The sequence below is a fragment of the Zerene cesonia genome, chromosome 4 (assembly GCF_012273895.1).
Source record: "Zerene cesonia ecotype Mississippi chromosome 4, Zerene_cesonia_1.1, whole genome shotgun sequence".
NCBI lineage: Eukaryota > Metazoa > Arthropoda > Insecta > Lepidoptera > Pieridae > Zerene > Zerene cesonia.
The window spans coordinates 3820447-3838184 of NC_052105.1; the positions used below are offsets into that span (position 1 = coordinate 3820447).

The 17738-nt window shown below is 32.5% G+C and overlaps 1 protein-coding gene across 2 annotated transcripts in view; it reads left to right on the top strand.

Annotated features, from left to right (window-relative positions):
- The window catches only part of LOC119839725 (hemicentin-2-like), a 67876-nt gene that overhangs the window by 32605 nt on the left and 17533 nt on the right, over nucleotides 1-17738 (top strand). For both annotated transcript variants that reach the window (XM_038366159.1, XM_038366158.1), the window contains exon 3: nucleotides 13651-13829. In XM_038366159.1, coding sequence (XP_038222087.1) covers nucleotides 13651-13829 — 179 coding nt within the window. The remainder of the gene's footprint in view (nucleotides 1-13650; nucleotides 13830-17738) is intronic.

The window sequence follows — 17738 nt, forward strand, 5'->3', positions numbered from 1 at the left end:
CTCAAAGTAAATTATATCAAAAATTCAAGTTTTAATCTCAAATTCGCATTTACCCTACCCATTTTCTTGGACTACTACAGGTGTTCCAAAGAATAAATAAGTTTCAGAGTGCTTAGAATGAAAATGAATACATAATACTGATCACGCAAGTAGTATTATGATTGGGATAAAATGGTAAGGATAGCTAGTAGATGTCATATTAATTCATTCTAGTAAGTATATATTATAATATTGATTACTTATATGGTTTTAAACGAATTACTTAAAAAAATTCTACATATTAAAATTTAAAAAAATCTACAAAACGAATAAAATAATATAAAAAGCGTAGATACTTACCTACTAATAAAATAAAAAGCCTGCCTCTTTCTAGACAGATAAGTATTGTACTTTAAAATACAGTCAAGTTATTGTAATTAATTTGTTTTTTTACATGTTTTAGCAAATGTAAGCTTATAAATCATAAATGTTTATTAAGAAACAGTTACTTCCATGGAAAACGACATATAGGTCAGTTGATTTTTCGAATTTCTTATCAAATCTTCAGTTATTTATTAATCTGCTTGATCTTTACTATGGCTATGTTAATTCAAGCTCACAATGTTCCAATTCTAATACGTTTTTCTAAGATTTAAAGTAAACTTTAATAAATAGTAATAGACTAATAGGTAATTGCAAGACTTGCAAGACTCTTGCTGCAAGACCAAGACCAAGACTGGGAGCGCAAGACCAAGACCAAGACCAAGATCAGGTGTATTGGCGCAAGACCAAGACCAAGACTGGCTAAGTCTCGTCTTGTTCTTGCATTTGGGCAACACTAGTAACAAAACTTTCGCTTTAAAATAATTAAATCATAATATTCATCACAATGCCATATGAATTTATATCACACGTCGATACATCACACGAACTAATGAAAGGATGAACTGAATACCATCAAAATAGCTTTACTATCTGCTTTTAATGAAATGATACATTCAACTCCGCATATGTACGCTCGGAGCAGTTCGAACATAAGGTGTGCCTAACACAATTTCCGTATGGGAGTAGCGGCTTGATCGATCACCCTGTAAGGAGATATAATTCCAACCTGTTACCTTTACTCGGCATTCTGCGTTCCCTATTATTATCATTGAATCATTATTACATCTAAACATTGATAGTTACATAAGATTCATTAAGTACTTGCGTTTCTCAAAATATCAAATATGATATTTGTATCTACATATTTAAATATAAATATTCTTAAAGGTGATTTTGTTTCTGCGGGCAGTTTAGGTCATAGCTTAATGCACCTATCTCTATTTTCTATTTGAATGAGACTATATATCGTGTGAAATATTTACTCACTTTTATAAAGACATTGAATTTTCAATTTCAAATAATTCGAAGCCATTTATACCCTTACAACATTGCCGTCAAGAAATCACAACCTCAATAAAAATACCTTTTAAATATAAAATTTCCATCCAATCATTGGTAACCTATTTTTCGCATTGAATCTGTTTTTCTCACCATCTTTCACTCTCACAGATAATAATTTCCAGCAAAGATTGGAAAAGGAAACATTCAATACAACTAGTATAATAACTTGTTTCCGACTCACAATTTGCTATAACGGCAGATACTTATTCTATGAGTGTCTAAAAACCGGTGATAACTTTTTATGTATTTTGACGATTCAAAAGCGCTTCTTAACAAAGTATCACTATATAATATAAAACAATGTCTATGTTGCTTATATCTTTACAACTACGCAACGGATTTTAATGGTTTTTTTTTAATAGATAGAGTGATTCAAGGGGAAGGTTTATATGTTTAAATCTATTAAACTACTCCGAATTTAACGAAAATCAAAAAATTATGTCAAAAAAGTCAATAAGCTAGTCATTTAATAAATAAATGTTTCAGATTTACTTATTTTATCAACCGACTTAAAAAAAAAAGGAGGTGGTTCTGAATTCGATTGTATCTGTTTCCCCAAAACTTTAGAGTCAATGAACCGATTAAGATGATTATTTTTATTCGAAAGAAAGTGCCTTCCGCGTGGTCCCGTTTTAATTTAGTCTCTGTGTTACAATTTGAGGTCAGTTTAGTTTCTTATAAATATATCATTATTTAATCTAATGAACGCTAATCATCTCGCTCAATTTCTTTAGAACACAAACAAACGTTTAATATAATGGTGTTCTATAGTAACAAACTATACAATGAGAATCAAATAGTTAATGGATAGTTCTCATGGACTAACAACGGCTATAGTAGAGTGAAATGCTTTTCGACTACCCTCTACAAGCTAAAATTGAATTTAATGGCAATGTCCACGTACCGTGAAAGCACTCTATTGTATTTCTAAATTGATGCCCCCACATTCACAACTAAAGCAAGTGCATAGGTAATTGTATTACCACATTCTGCGAGCTCCTGGTTCTTCCTTCACAATATGAATGCAAATTATATGTATTTCAGTTCCCGAAACGTTAGCAGATGCAGCAACAGCGACTAACAACTGAGATTGCAAATTTGAATGTGATTTACATACTGTAATGCAATACTTTATACTTTTAGCGAAGTTAATAAAAAATTCCGAGTTCCCTGGTATGTAGCCAAAAGGTTAAGTCATTTTTGTATTCATGACTTCGGTTCTTTCAGGTTGTTAAAATAATGAATCTCTTCAGTTCAAGACAGGGTTGTTAACATTCATCAGTTTGAATGGATATTTTTTTCCCGTAACGTGCTTTCATACGTTTTTATCGTGAATACGCTATAGCGTTTCTTTTGATCGACGTCAATGTTCTAATCACACATGAAAGCGTTCAAATTATAATAATACATAATATAATTATTGGCTTATGGACCATTCCTAATAAACTGGAAAAACTTTTATTGGTTAAATGCTTTAGCGAAACGCAATCGTAAATATACCTTCTTTATGGATTTTATTTTGTTGTATGCTTTTTGATTGCAGTCTTCATATAAGGATATATTTTCAATGTTTCAATGCTTTCAGTCATAATGATAATAGGATGTCTGTATTTAGCTAGGTGACGAGAGCAAGCAGCAAGCAATGTTACAAAACGTTACGTTAGTTTAGTTTCACAAATTCGATAAATGTTCTTTTAAACTCATCTATCAAAGTTACATTAAAATATATGAAAAATAAATTATATGTAAAATAAATAAAAAATTACATTAATTGCGTCGGGGAGATTTTCAGGGATTTTGTCAGCAAGGGATGAAACCTACTCAACACCTTTTACTTTATTTTTCTTTCATGCTAAAATCATCATATAATTAATATAGACATGGATATAATATAAGACAAATATTTAATTTAACATTAACATTTGTATCGCTAAGATTTTTTTTTTTTTTTTATGTCACGGCCGGCAATGGAGCTGGTGGGACGCCTGATGGTAAACGCTACCACCGCCCATGACCATTAGTAGAGGCGTAAAATCGATTGCAGACCTTACGCCTCTACAAATGGATTGCCGACTTTAAATTGGGAAGGGATTAAGAAAGGATTGGCGAGAGGAATAAAGGAAAGGACTGGGAAGGGGAAGGAAAAGGATATGGGCCTCCGGCTCCCCCACTCACCGAACGAAACACAGCAGAATGCTATTTCACGCCGGTCTTCTGTGGGGGTGTGGTACTTCCCCGGGGCGAGCTGGCCCAATTCGTGCCGAAGCGTGCTCGACTACCACATACAAAATTAAGATACAAAACTTTCTACCATACATCTTTTTAGATATTTAACCAACCATTTTTTTTGGTCGCATAATTATCACGCATCATTATTATAAAAATAAACGATAATGTACTTTACTTTTATGCTTTCTATGTATTAAAAGATATAGACTAACCGTTTGGGCTATTACAGATAAAACTTGCCTGATTTTATGACACTGTTACTATAAACCTCGATTTAGAATCTTGCGTAACTTGCGAGACTTTCAACCAATCGATGGAACCGGATAAAATGGTTTAAGCCTTGATAGTGAAACTTAAGTTTATTCAATAATCCACTTTTGAACGTACTTTTGCCCTTTTATAAGTTACATGTAAACGTATAATTTAAATACTATAGCGTTTGTTTTAATTGTCTACTCAATAAAAATATCCACGTGGAACAACTTTCTAAAAATATATTAAAATTTCAAAGTGAAAATAGCTTCAGCTATCATCATCAGCCCATATATGTTCCCACTGCTGGGACGCAGGCCTCCTATGAGGGTTTTCTCACGATGTTTGCCTTCACCGTTTTAAGCAGTAGTGATGTTATCCACATGTACAGATGAATTGAAAAATCAATTTATTTCCTGCACCTCCGCCTGGTCTCGAACCCCAACTTATCGATTTTGAAGTCCGAGGTTCTCACCACTGAGCCACCACTGCTTTTTATTTATTTATATTTTAAAATAAATGCTTTCATTTACATATAAACATATTATATACATTAAATCGAAATAAATAACATTATTGCGTCAAATAATCTAATGAACACCAAAAAATAAAAGCGCCACGTTAATAAACTGAAAATTCATTTAGCGCACGAGAGTTATGTAACAATGCGAACGTAAAACCAACCTCCGAATTCAGTTCAATTATAAAATTTGTACGCGACAGACATTCCCAATCGGAATGGCACTGGCGTGTGATACAGTATTAACAAGATTTGATAGCAAGTACCTACAGCTGATTGGCTCCTCGTGCTTACGTTTACTATGCCAATTACGGAAACGCGCAATATTATTTACCTTGACAAACTGGTAGTTGCTTGTTATTATTTGTTGACACGACTACGCAATTAACGCGGCATAGTGATGTGTTTATGGGAAAATGAACCTATTAAATTGTTGGCGGTGTGCGATACTTGAAATTATTTCACATTAGAAATTCACTGTTTACAGCGTTGTTTCCTCACAACGAGTATTCTAAGTACTGCAAGCTTTTGAAACTCCTAAGTCCCATGATATTGACATGCAATTTTTAGAAAATATTATGCATAATATATAATATTACGCATGTGTTTGCACAAACTATCATAAAACTTATTCTGAACCGTTGCGAGAGAATAATGTAAATATTCATGCAATGTATCAAAAAACCAAGCCATATTTCAACCAAGAAAAATATCAATGATGCGTGGATACGAGCGTCTTCGACACTGCTGTAATTTTTATTCTTTACAGAATGGCGAAATATAATATAGACATACACACAATAAAACACCTATATTATAGAAGAATATGCAGTAAAAGTATAATGTTAAGAGTGTATAATTGTGTAATATATATGTATATTTGTATATATGTATATTAAATATGCTTAAACTCTATGTTCCTTTGGTATCGATAAATATTTAAGTAACAAGTTAATGTATTTTAGTATGTCAATATTACTGATCGAAGATTTCTATGAATTAAAATTAAAAATAACCAGTGAAAATGTAGAAAAAAATTGTGACATTTAGACTGTAGTACCTACCAAAATTTTTTTATTGCTTATACATAAAAGCAAAAAAACTAGAAGTTGTTTTAATTTCTTTTTATGATTCAACTTCTTTTATTATATTCTCTTTTCTCTAAATTTCTTAATATCAGTACTAAAATCTAAACTTTCCTTACTATGCAGTAAAAAAGGCTCAAAGCATAGTTTATGTTCTTTAAAATTTTTGCGTTCTTTCAAAATATTGGATATACTGGCAATTCACTTGGTTTTTTTTCACATGAACATTCAATTTTCTATAAACAAATGCTATGTTTTCAATAAATTTGAATATCATACGCGGCAACCAATGCTATTTACAATATATCATACTAAGTCTTGGTCTAAGAAAAAAAAATGTTATTTGGCTAAAGCTGACCCACATTTGATGTACGCATTAAAAATGAAAAAATAACCATTGTATTGGACGATAACACTGTTTTCTGTTTTCCTATATTTCCGCGAATATCGAGTAATAAATCACTTAAAAAGACCAAAGTCTTATTCATAAAAAAATCTATAAAGTGATTTTTACGAGCGTCGTAGATGGTGGAAAAAATGACGGCCTTTTTATTGGACTGTAAATATCTATAGGAGCGAATAATAGAATGAAAACTAGAGCAAGCCTTGATGTCGCGATGCTGACGTCTCATCTGAATAATGTAATAAATATTGATTGCATTATGGGAATTCGGAACTGCGAAATTCGATCCAGAAAATTAAAGTATTTCTTTAAGATTCTCCCGGTGAGAAATACAATTCAGTGAGCGTTAAAGAATCTGTAGAAGAACTTTCATTAATGAATGTAAAAGCTATGCATTATACGTATATAATATACAAAAACAATCACTAAAAATAACATGTGTAAGAGAATAAATTTCCACAATTAAATGAAGATACACAATGTGGGTGATTCGCCAAACTAATTAAGCTGCTTTTACAAAAATAATATATGTTAGACACTGTTTGTGCTCATACAATATTCGCTTAAATCATTTTAGAGTTTGTCATTATTAAAAGTCCCAGCAGTTGGACCATGGGCTGATGATGATGATAATGATGAAGAATATGCAATGAAATTTAAAATAGCCGTATTAAATTTTTAGGGTCAATCAAGATCGGTCAAGTATGCAGTTTTAAGAATCAAAACAAGTATAGAGAAAAGTTTCCATTGAATCCTATATTAGTCCTAATACTATTATCATCCGCCTGACTTATAAACTTAAATTGGAATCACGTTATCATTTTGTAATTTCTTACGTGAGAAAAGTAAGTGTTATTGGCAGGCTTCAGGATGATGAATGATGTGTCCACGATTCGAGTGAAGGGAACTCGCCCTTGGGGGCTATTCGATATCGCAAACCTATTTGGAACCGGTCAAAGTCAGGAATTTCATAAAACAGCCTCTCGAGAGGACAAATTGCTTTCACGTCTGCTGTAAAGATTTATTATTACATCTGATCTTACAAGGGGGAATGCGGGATTGTATTTTCTTTGGATAATGTATGTGTCTTTAAAACAAAAATACATTCTTTTTCCTAAAGGGACATTCGTGAGATCTTGTGGAAAAGCGAAAAACCTGTTTTCAATTCTTTATTTAATCAAAATAAAAAAAATGTATAATCCAATGGAAAATGTGGATAATTATAGAGCTCAAAGCACAGTTACCATGCCAAGTCAATGGAATTACAACTCAGCAAAGACAAGCGAAACCGCACTATACGTTTTACCTACCACAAATCCTTATTCGAGAAAATAATTTCGAAACACTAGGTGTGAATCCTAGTGTACTTCAACACTAGACTAGTGAATTTCCAGATAACTGAGCTTTATTATTTGATAGGCTTATAATTTTTTATACTTTTCAATTATATCAAAAGGTTTTCAAGAAAATTAAACAAAGAAAAGAAATCAAAAGTTCCTAAAAAAATTTTCAAGACCAAAACTTTCAAAACTTAAGTGAATCTGTTTAATTTTGCAATAAATTTTTTGTGCGGATTTTAAATAAGATCAATTCAGTACATCTATTAGAAATTCCGACGTTTCGAACACTTTAAAGAACTTTACCTAAAATAAAATAGTCGCGTAAAATCAGACACAACAAAATACTAATCAAGTTCAGTCAGTTTGTTATTGATTGAAAGTACTAATATACTTGTATTTCTTTACAACAAATTTGCATAAAGTTGATGACCAAAACTGAATTGAAATTTTAAATTGTTTAATAATGAAACACCGAAAATCATTTTGTGTTCGCGAAAATACCTACGTAATTTATGCTGGAAATTAAATTAGCCTTGAACAATTATAACAGCTGTTCAGTCGCAGCAAGAAAAATAAAAGCCCAGTATAAATTAAACAATTTTATAAGCACACTTTGTATTTCTCAAGGAAATTTTCAAAATGAAAAGACATCATTACTGAAACAATAGGAAATTAATTACCCGTATTTTAATTAGCACTTTTAATCTGTGCAGCTGGCTGTATTGGGATGTTAAATTTAAATATTTGGTACATATAATGCCCTCGATGGCAATAGATATGTTTTATTATGTTATACGAATATGTAATAAACAAACAAATAAAAAATAAAATCTGGAAGTTCTCCTTTGGATTCTTGGGTTTGTCTTTAATTTTATTGCATCTAATAAACAAGTAATAACATTTTGTTCAGTGAAACTTGATTACGTATCCATACTTTTCTTCTATTCCCAGAGATGAATTTCATCCCAGTGTATTGAGAATTGCTAATTGCCTATTTCTTTTTTCTTCTTTCGATGCAAATTGACAATCCTTCTTCTACATATAACTATTTCTTTTTTATGTTATAGTGGGAAACAGAGATGGTGTTGCGAATAATGGTAAGCGAACACTACCGCACATGAACGTTCGCAGGGACGGGTCACTGCAAATGCTTTTAATGGGTAAAGGATAAGGAAATGATTGATGCTGGGATCAAAGGAATAGACTGGGAAGGATAAGGAAAAGGATACGGGCCTCCACCACCCCCCCTCATTGTACAAAAAACAGTAGCCTCCTACTATTTCCCGCCGATCTTCTGTGGGGGTGCCTTATGAGACCTTCCGCGGTGTGAGCTGGCCCAATTCGTGCCGAAGCGTGCTCGACTACCTCACTCAAAATTATCATATATTTATTTGAACATGTTGGTAACTACTACCATAAGTCTAAAAAATAATAACGCAATCAAACATATCATAATTTTAACGTAAATACATATCAAAATTAATCACGAAAATGTTAATTTAACCTTAAGAAAAGTCAATTCCTGCGTCTAAATTATGAAAGAGCTAATCTCATGCGTAGATCCATTTCCATTTGAATTTAGATTTCGAGACACATAAGAGATTAGCATCGAAATATGGCTTTTATATGTACGCACATTATTTTCTGAGGGAAACCTAATTAAGCTTTATTTATTAAAACTGTCAGACAGCAGTCATGATAAAAAAATATATAATATATAAATATATATAATACCGAAATGATGGGCAGTTTTGAAACTATATTTTTAATTATCTTTTAAACAATTTTACTTATTTTCATCCGGATGGATAGTTTCGTATCTTTACTGTTATTTTTTGTTTAATTTGAACAATACAGCATGACAAATAATATATTGTAATAAGGACCGACATAGGTAGAACTTTAACATCACCCCTTACAAACATAAAAAATTAGAAACTTTACCTCTTATAATATTATATCTTAGTATAGATTGTTAAAAAGTTACAATCTCGACCTTATAACCGATACAGGAACACGGAATAAGTAAACAAAAGTACCATGAAAATCTTCCCAACGATTATATTTTACATGCAAGACTTGTTTCAGTGACGTTTTAAAGACACAGTCGGCTTAACTCAAGCCTCCAAGATACACTGAAAAGTATAGACTAAAGCCGAGACAGACTTATCGCATCGCATACGCGTCGAGCTTTGTGGATTGGGAGGTCCTTTGGATCTTGCAATGGTTCTGATCCGAGTTAATACGTTCAGGATATTCTTAGGAATAGCTACACGTAGGGAAATATCTTTAGTGGAGAATGGGATGGATATTTAACCGAGCCTGCACACTCGCTCCTTTATTGAATAGCAAGCACGTAACCCTCTTATATTGAATGTCAACAGATGTTTCAATAACTACATACAATTTTCGCTATATTAATATCTTTAATGGTTTGATCATACTCATGCTCGAATGCGTCATGCTCTTACATTCGAATTATTATATTAAATCGCGCAAATGCATCCGCAGGCAGAACGGCATTTAAAATGTATTTATATTTGTCGTTGCAGACTTACGCGGAATTTAAGCGAAACGTTCAAATATATCAAGCCTACGTGCCTAGTGCTCTAGAAAAGATAAAATTAAATTTCCATTATTTATTCTCAGTGCGTCCGTTCTATAAATCTACAACATTAAATAACTCCATGCATCGTGAATAATGTGATGTCACAATAAGACTGCAGCGCACATAAATGAAAACGAAGAAATAGACGAAGTACGTGGAAATCGTGAATCTAATAGAAATCTATTGTTGATAACGTCCCCTTTGGAGACGGAGAATTTCTTTCTACGTATATTCACCATTTATAAAGCTTTTGAAATGAACGCTTTTGATAGCCGATTGTTTATTTTTTAAACAATGTAGGAATTCTATCAAATTAAAACTATGCGTAATAATAAAATTAATTAAAAGTAAAATTCATAAACGTAGTTATGGTAAATATTTTTCGTTAAGTACAGTGAACAGAATTAAAATACAAAATATGGGTAAATTTTGATACAATCTGTTATATGGTTTTTTGCTAAAATTAAAAAAGAATGTAATACATATGACTAGTAATAAAAAATGCTGAATTTTAAACGAAATTTGAATTTCTTTAAACTTATAACAATCATCTCTATTTTACTAACATTCGTAACAGTTTTATAATGACACTATATATTCAGAATTTTCAACTTTTATAAAGACTAATAGTGATGTATAAAAAAGTAACATTCATGAAACAGCGAGATCTGCTTATAAAAAGCGATAATGTAATATGTAATTATACCGAGTTCTCTCCCTTGGGAAAAAAGCATGGACGTTATATCTTACTCTTTATGATATGCTTTTAGCTATTTCTAACAACGTATTTGAGAATAATTGGTATAACGAAGGAAATTGTGCAGTTTTTATATATTGTAGGGGCTTCGTCGTCGTAAGAAATTTAACAAATATCACATTATTTTGCCTTAAAATTATTGAATCAGGATAGTTACAGTATATAGTATACTTACTAATTATAGTATACTTGAGCTTATTTCATTGATATGAGAGTTTAATTGAATAAAGCTACTTAATGATAAGCTACATGCTGAAGAAAAAAAATTAAAGCGTCATATTTAGTTATTATAATTTTGAAAAAATATCCTAACGGAGGAGAAATTAAAACAAAAACCATCTCCCACGTATTTGAACATGTTACTACACAGATTTAATTTAGAAATATATTGAAAAGAGCTTCAAACATTCAATTAAAAAAGAAATACTATATCGAAGAAAAAAGATAAGAGCAAGATTAAAAAATAACTTTAAAACCGCCGCCATTAAAGGAAATGCGAGCATTTTTATACTAGCTGTGCGGTTTTACGATGTTTCAGGGTGTGATAAACATTAAAAGGGATCAAGGTGATATTAAATTGAAATTTATTACCATAGCGATAAGATACGATGAGCCTTAAGTATTTTTTCACAATGTTCTAATTAGAGAGGCCCTACATTATACTCGAACCATAATTAGTCTGTTGCCGCCAGCATTATTTCACAAATTCGAAGGAGAATTTAAAGCTCAGTTGTTTGGATTATAAATAATACGTTTCATTAATTAAACCTTTATTTTAATTGAACGTTCTTAAGCAAATATCATAATTGTTGCTTCATTATTGATGTCGTTTTTATTGATTCGAAAGAATATAAGATTTTATTGTACTAAAGGTTAATATTTTAAATTTCAACTGGATTTTTCTCAGAATGTTCCAATTATACAAACATAATATCATCTATCAATCCAATAATCTAATAACTAAAAAAATATACGTTAAAATTTTGCGCCATTCGCACGAGCGTACACCATCACAAATGTATTAATCATATTAGTAACGAATCCCGCACAATGGGCTCGGCGAAACTAAACACAATGAAGCAGATTTATTAACTCGACTCATGGCTTGTTTGTCTTACAAATAAAACTTTACCGTGACGTCATTAAGATAATGGAAACCGATGACGAAGTTCGAAAGGGGTTTCCAATTGTTTTCTGCAAAGATAAACATTTGATCGACCCTTTGTTTTGACTCAACAATGTACCAGATTTTGTACAGATAGTACAAAGTTCAGTGGATCAGCATTTTAGAAATTAGTATTTCTTATGAGAAATTTTGAAAGAATAGAAATAATTTAATCACGAGGCGAAATTCGAACCCGCGTCCTTTTGCCATACCGTTGCTACGGTTGATCGTATTTAACAAAGCTTATATAACTATATAACAAAGCTGGGTATTTATGCATCAATTTCATTACCTTTGTGGTTAAAAGGGATTCGTAATTACGAGCCTTTATTTGACTTGTTTCATTCGGATGTGCGTGGTTTTGGCTCAAAATTTTTAACCCATTTTCAGAACATTGCTTATAAATTGCCAACTTTGCCCTAATGCCAAACATTGAGGAATACGCAATAATCACTAAGCAGATGCCTTGTTGACTTTAACTAGCCTTTTATTGCTGTGGCGAAGTGGATTAAGATCTCCGTAGGCGTGTCTTGAAATTATTTTAAGGAGTTCACAAAATATGTGACTGACTTAAAAACTGTGTGAGTATATTGTTATTTCATCAATACTAAGGGTCCAATACAGGGTTGCATGTATGGAAATTTTAGTTAAAAAATATATCTAGATAATTTAGTGCTTAATTTTTTTCCTTTCTCATTATCAGAGTCCCTCTTTGTGTTATAGAGAGCTGTTTTAGACATAAATTACATAAACTGACCCTTTTCTTCAAAGATGACCCAGTTTCTTTGGGACAAGCGATATAGTATTACACTCTTAAGAGGAAAAAATCACATGACGCTATGTAAATAATCGTTTATCCTCATGTCACAGATATGAGTAAATGATATTTATGTTCGCGAAATGTACCATATTTAATATTCCGATGTTTTACTCAAAGCAAGCAGGGCTGTTTCATGGATATAAATATTTTTACGCCTCACAAATTTTGCGATGTTCGAGTTATCCCGCAAGTACCATTATCGCAAAATATTGGCTTAGTCATGGATTTTGTAAAAACAATATGTACAGACAATATGCCTCTAAAACATACAAAAATGGAACAGCACGTGTTTATATAATTATTCTTTTGAGACCTTGAGGACAGCTCATAGCTATATAATAAAACATCGAAAGAAAATCATGAGATGGCAAGAACTTTATTGAATCAGGCAGAATTACGTTGTAATTTACGTTTTTCCCAATATGAAATGTCTGTACCCAAAAAGAATCTTTTAACCAATTATTATAATTAGTTATTCATTAAGAATAACTAATGTTTTTTCGTTGCGTTTTTAATTAAACGCATTTTCTATCACTGTTCAATAAAGGCTGTCGTCTGTACCATTTATTCGAATTGAAATTGTTGTTTTATTATAAACAGCAGCCTTAGTTCAATAGTTTACTTATTCACGAATAAACAGGTACAATAGCAAACCCTAACCTTCGACCTTATGGTAAACTGTGACTGAAAGGCCAGTTTCTTCCCAAACAAACTACAAAACAATAAATAACAAACTTGCGAAGTTTAATTTTTAGTTTTATAGTATTGAAATGATTTGTAAATTAGAAATTTTAAAGAATGGATTAATCAATCATCTCAATAGATGTCGTGGGTGTACACTAGGCACATGAATCCGAAATAGTAGAACAAATTCAATTACTGAGGCGGGATCACGAGTCGCTCAGAGGCTAGACCTTGCTACGGGTTGCTATGGCAAAAAGACGCAGCTTCGAATCCCGCCTCGTGATCAATTTATTAAAATTTTTCAAATATGCGAAGCTTCCAATTACTAGCAGTTTTATATCATTCCTGTTTTTCGTTCCCAGGTCTGACAGCTGGCGGCGTTGACAGCACAGACCCAGACAGCATTTTCGCGGTCAGCAATGGCACCGCTGAGACGGTGGTTCAACCGCACTTCGACAACACCACGAAACGGGAGTACACCGCCGCTGTGGGCCAGCCAGCGTACTTGCACTGCAGAGTCAAGAATCTTGGAGATAGATCTGTAAGTTACTTCTAATTCAGGTTTATTAGTTGTTTATTTATACCTTCCATTAGAATTGGTGGTCATCAAGGTTCACAACTTTTATCAGCGGTCAGAGGGATTTGACAATGTAAATAAAAGAAACGATTGGGATGGGTGCGGGATAGGATATGGGCTTTCATTAGCTTATTGATACATATTATTTATCATAAAAGAAGAAACGAGCAAGTTATCAATTAATATGACTAACTCCACACTTAAACATTAGCTTTAGTTAAGAAGTAAAAGACTGAAGACTTAGGAACCTAATGCAGTAATTATAACGTATGCGTAACAATCAAGATTATTTGGATTCAATCTTATGAGGAAGCTAATAAAAAATAGCATTTTAATGAGCGCGATACATAAGACGTATATCACATATGCCATAAGATTTTTTTTCAACTGAGTTGGTGGTACACCTGATGGTAAGCGATCACCACCGCCCATGACCATTCGCAAAGGTAGTGCCTATTTGAATGCGCTGCCCACTTTTAAAGGGTAAGAGATAAGGAAAGGTTTGAGGACTGGAAAGAAGGAATGGACAAGGAAGAGTGAGAAAAACGAAACGGGCCTCTGATATAATTCTATATAAGTATGTTCAGTAAATGGATATAATACAATACAATTTTGTTCTGCTTTATTAAACATTGCTCGAGTGTTTGTGGCTAGCTGCATCGGTGTATAATCTGAGGATTAAATCAGTCAATTTGAAGGGTGACCGCTTGGTGGTATTTCAGCTATTCGCCGTTGTTCGGTGAGCACGAGGAGCGTTAGACCCATCTATTAGCTTATTATTAATTAGCCAACTATTAAAATTAAGAGCTACGGAAGACAAATTTTAACACTGAAGCCTATAGACTCAAAGTAAAAATCAAAAAAGGAATGTGGAAAAATATAAAAAACCGGTTATATGCTCGATGACATAAAACAAATCAATATGTCTTCCCTTGTAGAGTCAAGTTTAAGAAGAAAAAAAGACACTTAACGTTGTTTTTGTTTTTAATTAAAATAAAGCAATTAATTATAAAAAGCTTTTCGGGAATAAACATATTTTTTTTTTCAATTGTGGGAGTCGAGCACGCTTCGGCACGAATTGGGCCAGCTCGCACCGGGGAAGTACCACACCCCCATAGAAAACCGGCGTGAAATAGTGGCATGCCACTGTGTTTCGTACGGTGAGTGGGGGAGCCGGAGGCCTATTTCCTTTTTCCTCACCCGTCCCAGTCCATTCCTTCTTTCCTGTCATGAATCCTTTCCTTTTCCCTTACCTACTTAAAGCGGGCAGCGCATTCGCAGAGGCACTACCTTTGCGAATGTTCATGGGCGGTGGTGATCGTTTTCCATCAGGCGAACCACCAGCTCAGTTGCCCGCTATGACATAAAAAAAAAAGAAAGTTCTGTTGATTTTTTTTAATAATACAGTCGCCGAGACAATGTATGGAATAACGTATATTAAATGTTAATTTTTAGTTTTGTTGCTTATTTATGGGTGAAATGCTTTTCAAATTTGTATTTCGTTGATCGTTATTCTAGTTTTCTTAGTTATACTTCCTTACGATTCTTCAATTTACTCACAGCAAAATAATTAAAACGGGTCAAAATTTATAACGAAAACAAAAATTACAAAGCAATTCTAATAATAGCTCTCAAAGTAAAAATGTTTGCTCTCATTTATTGCTACGAAATTGCTCACTACTTCTAAATCATATTGTGCTCGCTAGATGCTTCGTCGAATATAAATAGCAAGGCTTCGGGGCCACGCTTGTTGCCTTAATCCTCGCCGACTGAGTTTTTAAAAACCCGTCTTACATCGCGACTTCGTGTCGGGTAAAACTGGGGTTTTTTTCAGTCCAGTCAGTGTATCAGATTGCCTCAATACTACATATATTGTTAATTTTTTATACCAAATTAAATATTTTAAGCAAGACTGTTTTATCTATCAAGACAAAATTTACTTTTTCTAATAAGTGAAGTTATTTGAGTTTTACAGGCTACTAAAATATAAAGAGATTTGAACACGAAAATTGCTATATTTATTGTGCATAAATGTTTAAAAAATAGCTTTGGTAAGGATAGCTGCGTGTCTTAAAATATTAGCATACCTACTAAAAATATTTATATTTAAATATAGCTCAACCCACAATCGATTCACTAAATAATCATATTATCGTACCTTTATAAGAAAATTTTACGCTAGCCGCTTGCCACGTCTCGACCCGAGTTGACACGGAAAAAAAATACCATATAGAATTGTGATGATTAGATTAGTAAAAATGTAAGAAAAATCCTCGTTTCAAACATAAAAGTGGAAAATTTTAGCTTTTTTCAAATCCTCGTTATTTCAAGTTCAATGTGGAATCTATATAGTCTGTAAAAAAACTAAAAAAGATCGGATACACGCTCTTATACAAAATACTTGATATACATTCATTGTATTTGTATAATTGTCTAAAAGTGTCACAGAATATTGCGGATCGTATGAAACTTTTATTGCGTTTAATTCGTTAAAGCTTAAAGGCTCTTTAAATTTCACGTGGAGTGGTTTTATATCGCAGTATCCATGTCGAATGCATTTTTGTTGAAAACTTTAAAAGAATTGTGTCGCTCTTTTTGCGATGTACAGTAAATAGGTTTTTGATTGATAGTCAGAAAAAATTTCTAATTATAGTGAATGTAAATTAATGAAAATGCTTCTTTTCTAACATATTTTATGTCTTTCTATCCGTCGTATTTTATTCTCATCGTATTCTTACTCATTGAGTCCGTTTAGAAATATAAGTTCATATAATATTTACAACTTAAAATTATAAGAGAATGCACTTACATGACTAAAAAACATTCTACAACAGAATATGACGCAAATAAGGTAGTATAAATAATGTATATTTATATAGTAATAACAATGATACAGTTAATTGCAGTTACCAGTTTCACAAGTTACAAATTAAGGTCTTGAGGGATTTAACAAAGACCTGTACGAAACCTTATAATCATCAGCCCACACACCGAAATGTAACTGAAAATTATGTAGTTTTGTTCATTCGAGGTCAACATGCTCCGAGTGCGATGTTCATTTTACGTCTTTCTTCATATTTCTGACCTTTTTTGTTCCATTTATAATTTAGAGGGATGCAATTAACAACCACATGAAAATTATGTCATTCGTATAAACTTTATTCATTACATATTTCAGTAACAAAGGTGAAAGAACAGTAATTGGATTTCGAATTACAAACTATCCTTCTCCTAGCCCTTCCAAGTCCATTCCTTCTTTCCAGTCATCAATCCTTTCCTTGTCCCTTAATCCCTAAAAGCGGGCAGCGCATTCTCAGAGGTCTGAGCCTCTGCGAATGTTCATGGGCGGTGGTGATCGTTAAAAAAATGTATCCATGTAAGGTGCTGGGGATTTTCCGTGACTAAAACCAGTCTAGAAAAGTGATAGTGCTACAACCTATGTAGGTCTGTTATTTTTCCAAAGTGGAGTTAGAACTACTTTATGACATGGCAACCACTTGGCTGGTATATATTGGTAAGTCATACAAATATGAATATTTACAAAAGTAGTAGCGTGTCTAAACAATGGTAAATATTATTTATGTAACATGAAGAACATTTTACTTATATATAGCTACATAAGTAATACTTTTATCGCTGAATTTAATAATATGACACCATTGAAATAATTTCATATCTAAAATATAATCACTTTAGTTAAAATAAGACTAAAACAATGCGTATTTCAAACCGACAGTTTCAACTTTCTATCTACAATGTATATTTAAAATCCCCACATTTTCTAAAGCCCTGCGACGCGTACACAATGTCGGAGACAGAAGCTTCGCGAATACGGCTCATATCTAAATTAAGTCGTCATTTGCATACTGATCT